General features: G+C 44.3%; 1 protein-coding gene across 1 annotated transcript in view; it reads right to left on the reverse strand.

Moving 5' to 3' along the window:
• Positions 1-521: 521 nt before the first annotated feature.
• RAB38 (RAB38, member RAS oncogene family) overlaps positions 522-7980 on the reverse strand; it is an 88029-nt gene continuing 80570 nt past the window's right edge. The window contains exon 3 of the mRNA XM_068266778.1: positions 522-746. Within this exon, the coding sequence (XP_068122879.1) occupies positions 594-746 (153 nt within the window). The 3' untranslated portion in view covers positions 522-593. The remainder of the gene's footprint in view (positions 747-7980) is intronic.

The following is a 7980-nucleotide window of genomic DNA, read 5'->3' on the forward strand; positions in this document are numbered from 1 at the left end:
TGAAAGCATTAGAGACACAGGATCAGCAGGAGAGTCAGGCAACTGGGATTATTATTAAGGAAAAATCCACATCCTTCTCAGTTTAGGTTCCCTATAAGCACATAAGCTAGACAGCAGATCTGCCATGCTCACACACTGTACATTATATCCGCCAAGCTGTGAAGCCCGCAACCAAACTACCCCCCCCCCCCCCCCCTCATATAAACATCTTGCTAGCTGTGTGCGCACATCCTGCTGGGGGTATGTAACAGACACCCTGCTACGTTAGGTAAGTAGGTGAATCTTTATCCAGGGCACACAGAGGTGGAGAAAGTCTCATTATGACTTGAAGATGGCTAAAGAACTTTCTTTGATATTCGGGGCTCTCCGCAGCATGTCTATCTCATTATTGTTTGGCTACAGCGTGTTTACTTCTAACTCACTGAAAGGTGTTTTGTGTGCGCTGAAAAGTGACAAGACACGACCTTGATAATACTGTGACATTTTCCTGCGAGGAATGAGTCATCGTTCCGAGCCATCGCTGCAGCCACAATACTTTATTGGATTTATTTAACAACAATAACACCGAGGAAGAGGGGAAAAAAGAACGAAAATTAAAACTTGACGCAGGCAGAACAGGAAGGTATTTTGGAGTTATTCATCTGGGGTTTTACGACGTCCGGTTCCACGGACTGCAGTATGTCGGTCTCGCTGGCGATAATGTGCTTCACCAGACATCTGGAGGCCTCCTCGATGTTAATATTCTCCTGGGGAAAGAAAGCAAAGTTTAGAAAATGGGCGAAATTTAAACGGTATATCCATACCTCCCAACTTTTTGAGATGAGAAAGAGGGACATTTAAGCCATGCCCCTGCCACACCCCTGACCACGCCCCATACTATAAAGATTTCATTAAAAAAACATGTTGTTTTATACAAACACATTTTTTAGTAAAGAAATATATATATTTACATAGAAAGAGGGACAAAGTCCTGAAAGAGGGACAAATGAGGAGGAAAGAGGGACAGAGCTCCCATAGAGGGCCTGTCCCTCCAAAAGAGGGACAGTTGGGAGCTATGTATATCCATTTTCCAAAAATATTTACACCAGCCTGAACCAGAACTACACTAAGGGTGCGTACAGACATGCGACTATAGTCGTTTAAAACGATCGTTACCGACGGCATTGCCCGACGATCGTTCGTAAAAAGTGCACGAACGATCATTAAAACGACCGACCAACGAGATATGTCGTTGGTAAAGAACGATCCATTCTGCCAGATCTTTTCCAACGACCATCGTTCAAAAAGTAATGTCTGTACAACGATCGGTCGTTGATCGTTCGTTCTCAAAGCTTTGCACATGCTCAAACAGTTCTTTTTGACACTTGTGTTTGAAATCAGTTTATAAATCATGTTGCGCACGCAACGCTCGTTCCAAGATCGTTCGTACACGAACGATGTTCAAAGTAGCCTTTCTTCAAACGATCATCGTCCGATACCTCCTTTAACATCGTTCGTCGTTCACAACGAACGATCGTTATCGTATGTCTGTACGTACCCTAAATCTGCATGAAGAATGCATGTTTGTCCTCTGGGTACCAAGAAGATATCACAGTTTACAATAGCGTACTTTATAACAGTATGTCTACATGGATGTTTCCCAAGTGATGCTATCCAGCATTTTCAAACCATTCATTTTACACTATGCCCTTTAATACAGCATTGAATGTATTTTTTTCCTCTAGAGGGCGCACTTGTCTTTGTGAAGGCTTGCAACAGGAACCAGTTGACTATAATCAGGAGATCACCCACCTGCAAACGGATTTCAAGTAAAACATTAAAAGTGGATCCGAGATGAACTTATATGCTGGGGATACACGGTACGTTTCTGTACTGTGTATCGGGCCGCTGATGGCGGCGCTGATCATTTCCGACATGTCCGATCACCTGCCGGATCAATTCCGCACTCGATACTGGCGGGCAGGACAATAGAAAAAACGAGCGGAAGATAAGAAATGCCCGCGGGGACGAGCGGGAATCGATCCAGGCGGCCGCGGGGATGAGCGGGGTCGCGCCAGAAAAGAGGCTCGATACACGGTACCGTGTATCCCCAGCATTACTCATTGCATAATTGTGTTCCTTTCCTATTGTTTATAGGGCATTCCTCAAGCCAAATACTTTTTTGTTTTTGTTTTAATACTCTAATTCCCTATAAACTAAATAAGCCACACCCACAGCTTTTCAGAGAGCCAAGGCATTTTCAGGCCCAATGCACACCAATACCACTAGCAGATCCTCAAAACGTTAGAGTTTTTAAAGCAGATTTCAGAGCGATTCTAGGCATTATTAGAGAGCTTTTCTAAACATGCCTAGCGTTTTTTGGAGCGTTTTTGTGTAGCAGAGTACAAATATTGTTACAGTAAAAGCTGTTACTGAACAGCTTCTGTAACAAAAACGCCAGGAAAACTGCTCTGATCTAGCATTTTTCAGAGCGGTTTTCCACTTTCCTATTCTTTAACATTGAGGCAGAAACGCCTTAAGAAATCCAAAAAATGCTGCAGCCCCTGAGTTTGCGTTTGTGGAAAAAACAAGCCGCTCTGGTGTGCACCGGCCCGTCCACTTTCATTAGCCAAGTGGTTTTCCCCCTGCAAGCGTTAAAAAACTCTCCAGAACCGCTCCGGTGTGCACCAGCCCTCAGACAGTAGCAATGGCTCATGGGAGCTCAGTCTGGGCAGGAGGAGGGGGAGGTATTACTAGCCAGAGATTTCAGAAGCAGAGGGGAGGAGGGAGGAGGAGGGGGGATTAGGTTTTTTTCACAGGCTGAGTGCTCAAGATGCAGATAAGCCTGCTTCTGTGTAATGTTTACAAACAACATTACACAGGAAGAAATAATCATATTCTATTTAAGCTGTTTGCAGCTACATTTATTTGCTGTGTAAACTACCCAAACTTTAGATAAGATATATAGACAAGTTACTTGTTATAATTAGTTTTTCATCTCGGATCCACTTTAACGCTGGGTGCACATATAACATAACGTTAAAGGTTGCGTTTTATGTCATGTGCGGTTTTTTTGTGTGCGTTTTGCTGCATTTGCGTTAGCGTTTTTACCACAGATGCTTTTTTCAAGCGTTTTGTGTGCGTTTTAATGTGTTTGCGTTTTGCATATACAAATGCATATGCGTTTTTATGCAGTTTTCATGCATGTTTTAATTGCATTTTATGCAAATAACTAGGAAGCGATAACACCTCACAAAACAATTTAAAAAACGCATATAAAAACACATGTAAAACGTATGAAAAACTCATACTATTGCGATCCCATTGACTTTCATTATGTGCATTTTTGCATACCATGAAACGAAACCAGCGTTTTTAAAAACGCACGCATACAAAACACATGTGCATTTTTTATATACATTTTTTCCTGCGGCCCATAGACTTCCATTAGCAGCAAAAATGTTTGCACCTAGCCTGAATGACAACTTCAACGAGAGGAATTTGGAAGCTGCCATATTTGTTTCCTTTTAAGCAATACCAGTTGGCTGGCTGCCCTGCTGACCCTCTGCCTCTAATACTTTCAGCCACAGACCCTGACCAAGCATGCAGAAAATCAGGTGTTTCTGACATTGTTGTCAGATCTGACTGGATTAACTGCATGCTTGTTTCTGGTGTTATTCAGACACTACTGCAGCCAAATAGATCAGCAAGGCTGCCAGCCAACTGGTATTGTTTAAAAGGCAATAAATATGGTAGCCTCCATATTCTTCTCACTACAGTTGTCCTTTAAAGCTGGACACACACCTAGAGCAAAACTGGAAAAATGGGTGCAGGAGCTGCCGCAAAATAAAAGGCCACTATAAGTGTCCATTAAAATAAGCCACGATTTGCAGCAATGAAGTAAAATCTGGGCGCAAAAAAGCTTCCCGCTGTGTAATTTGCACTGCAGCATTGAATATCGGGTGCTGAGGCTTCCTGCAATGTAGTGCTGCAATTTTCATAGCAGGAGGAATCCTTGGCACCCGCAATTTTACTGAGAGAGGGTTAAGGGTTAGTTATCAATAGAGGGAGGGTTCTGTGCGAGAGTAGGGTTAGGTTAAGTCATAGTAAAATATTGGGAAAGATTGCCAATTTTACTGATACTCTACTAGCGGCCAGGGCCGGATTTCTGGCAAGGCCACATAGGCCATGGCCTAGGGCACCAGAAGTTTAGGGGGCGGCTCAGTGAGGGGCAGGAAAGACGTTCTATGCAGTCATCCATATCTACAAGAACAGCTTTAACCTTTGAACTCTCTGTCCTGTACTTGTGCCGTCCCTGCAAGACCTGTAAGCTCTATCCTGCAGGTACACATCAGCCTAACTCTCATGGTGACGCAATGGGTCCATCATTAATGAGATGGCAAACATAACATAAAAGTTCAAAACATAACTTATAATCTATACACGTATTACTAAAATAGCTATTGGATGTGACACCAATGATGGAAAGTAATAAGAATTCTCATTGGGGCACACAGAGATAACAACCATACAGATGGTATAAATGGCCTTGGGCGGTAAAAAGTACAAATCCGGCCCCGCTAGCGGCAATCCCCTGGGCCCTTTTTTCCAGGTGCCTTTTTATATGAATGCCACTAAAAAACTGTTTTTACTTCACAATCCTCTTCAGCATTAATGCCATAGCTGAAACGCCACATCCCTGCGGCTGAACGCTCAATTAATACCCCAAAATTCGGGGCTCCTTTCTGGTAGAGGCAGAGCTATGCACTGTAGCTCTGCCTCCAATCGCGTCATTCTGCGCTGATCACCACCTCTCCCCGCCCCTCTCAGTGAAAGAAGACTGAGAGGGGCGGAAGGAGGCGGAGATCCGCACAGATTGACACGAGGAGAGGCAGAGCTACTGCGCACAGCTCTGCCTCTCCCAGGAAGGAGCCAGTACATTTGCCCCGGGGGTATTAAGGCTGAAGAGGACTGTGAAGTAAAAACAGATATTTTTGTAGGCTTCAGACTCTCTTTAAGACCCTTTTCCACTCAGAAGTGTGATCGCAAGCGCAATCGTGCTGTGTTGCGATTGCCCAGCCTGCAATTTCTACTTGCCGTGATTTTGTGTGAAGCCATTGGGAACGAAGCGTGACTACGGAAGAATCGCTAAAGCCGGTGATTGCATTTCAGAAAAAAATTAAGCACGCTAGATCACTGATTTTTTTTGTCAATAAAGTTAGTCAACTATTAAAAAAATAATAATAATTTGTGGGAATCCGCTATTTTTTGCAGATGTATCCTATTATGCGTAATTTCAACCTCAATACGCTTCCACGTTCTCTGATTGGCCTAATACTTCCGAGTTTTGTATTTGGCCTAAAAATTCCGCTGTATTCTGATTTTTGCGGTACAATACTGATACTCTGATTGTTCCAATACTACGATACTAATAATACTAGTCTTGTGATTGGCCTAAAATGTCTGATTTCCGTACTCCGATTTCCGCTTATGTCTGATCGGTCATTGCCACTGGGAAAACAAACAACCATGGGAATCTATGGGCGTACATGGCTAGTGAAGATCATAATCAGCTAACTATGATTACGCTAAATTATGCGTACATTTTCACAATTACGCCTATACGTAACTACAACGGTGAGCCGATTGAAGCCTCACCCTGCTGCCGGTGAAATTCGCGTTAATTACTATTCCCCCTCCGAGTCGTCGCTACTCAGAGGGGGAAGCAATAGCCGGATCTCCGAATTACCTGTGCACGGGCCGCGGACTATAGCATTGCTGCTACAGCTGCGCCAAACTGAGTGCTGCCCCAAAAGCCCTGCCTCGATCTATGGGACCGTTGCGGTGAGGACAGAAAACTTGCCTGGTCATTAGAACCTTTTTGTTACCCAGTTTATGCCCATCTTTGTTTTTTTGCAGGTGTTCATTTTGCAGCATAGTACTTCAGTGATATTTTAACCAGCATCATTCTCATTTAGCGTACGAGTGGACGGTATAAACAGAATGTGAAATCCACAAACAGAAACAGCCATTTCGGTTTAATCAGCTTGCAGAAATCACAGTTTAAGGACAAAAAAACAAACGTGCAGAGAGGGCTGGCAGCGTGAGGACTGCCGTGATTTGACGCTTCTAGATGCAAATAGCTATTCCTAGAGGGTTACATTTAGCGCCGGGAGGGAGAAAACAAGGGAGAAAAATAACACAACAGATCTGAATCCTGCTCCGATACTTCCCTGGTGGGTAATAAGCGATTGCTGGATGCAGCCGAGGCTCTGAGCTGTGTTAATCAGTCACAGGAGGGTGTTTTCAGGTCAGCTTTCAGATTCCTCAGCTATATAACGTATCATTTTCGGAGTGCTGTGAAAATCTAATCAGAGAGGGGAGCCAATCGGGGCGCAGGCACTTCACAGCAGGTTACACGGATAACCAGAGATTTGGAATGCACAGCTGAGAATATTTTTAGTTTTTGGAAACATCACAAGGGTTGAGGTTGGCCCTGCGGTTGGAACAGGGGAGACTCTGCTGCCATTGCCGCTTCCAGCAGGGACCCCAATGGACAGCGACAAGTGGGTATCTTGTGAAAGGCACGCAATGAGCAGCCTAGAATCATAGGCTAGCATTGATTCCATCGCTATCCGATCGATTCGTTAAAATTTACAGCATCACACTATTTATTTGCGGAATGTCTTTAAAGGATTACTACAGCAAAAATCGTAAAATTTAAAATGCATTTAAACACATACAAATAAGAAGTACATTTCTTCCAGAGTAAAATGAGTCATAAAATTACTTTTCTCCTCTGTTGCTGTCACTTACAGGTTACAGCAGGTAGTAGAAATCTGACATTAAAGGGGAACTTCAGCCTAAACAAACATACTGTCATCAAGTTACATTAGTTATGTTAATTAGAATAGATAGGTAATATAATCTCTTACCCACACTGTTTTAAAAGAACAGGCAAATGTTTGTGATTCATGGGGGCTGCATCTTTGTCATGGGGGCAGCCACTTTTTGGTTGAAAGGAGGTGACAAGGAGCAGGAGACACAGTTCCAACTATCCTGTGTCCTGATAACCCATCCCAGCTGCACACGCTAGGCTTCAAATGTCAAATTCAAAATGTAAAAAAGAAAAAATTGCACCAAAACAGCAGAAAGAGAACAACAACATCAGAAATCCCATCATGCTTTGCACAGCATCAGGGGAAAAAGCCCGGGCAGTTTTCTTCTGTGCAGCTAAAAATGAGGCTTGTATAAGAGAAACAAAGTTCTGATGCTGTGAAACTGTAAGGGCCCGTTCACACTGTCGCGTTTTGGAAACGCGTGCAGGAGGCCGACACGCACGACATCAGACAGTGCATAGAGTGCTACAGTGGCGTAGCTATGGAGCTCGGGGCCCCGATGCGAGTTTTACATTGGGCCCCCCCAAGCACTCTATACGTAACAATTGATACGGCGCACCAAAACCTGCCAAGGCCTCTTACAGTATTAGAGGTGCAAGAAGGGGATGGGGAACAGTGTGTTAATGATTACTACCATTCAAAGCATATATAGAAGTGATTATTTCCACCTCAGGACCAATAAACAGCTTATACTTTGGTTTAGTAAGGGCCCCATGGGGCCCCTCTGGCCCAAGGGCCCCGATGCGGTCGCTACCTCTGCAACCCCTATTGCTACGCCCCTGAGAGTGCACTGTCTGATGTTCACACTGCATGCGTTCCGGACCTGTGCGGTCCGGGAAGGCATGCTGCACACAGATTTTGCAAAAACGCGCGGCTGTCCCATTCACTTTTCAGTGATGGGGTCAGCCACGCAACGCATACAAATGCGGATGGCGTGCGTTCGCATGCGTTGCGTGCGTTCGCGTCCGCGTTTGTGATGTGAACGGCCCCTTAAAGAAACACCAGCCTTTTCAGTGCTGCTGAGTCAATTTTTAGTCGGAGGTTCGCTTTAACGACAGGTTTTGGATCTGCCCATCTCCTCATGGGGGATTCTCATGGTTTT

This window comes from Hyperolius riggenbachi, chromosome 2, assembly GCF_040937935.1.
Source record: "Hyperolius riggenbachi isolate aHypRig1 chromosome 2, aHypRig1.pri, whole genome shotgun sequence".
NCBI lineage: Eukaryota > Metazoa > Chordata > Amphibia > Anura > Hyperoliidae > Hyperolius > Hyperolius riggenbachi.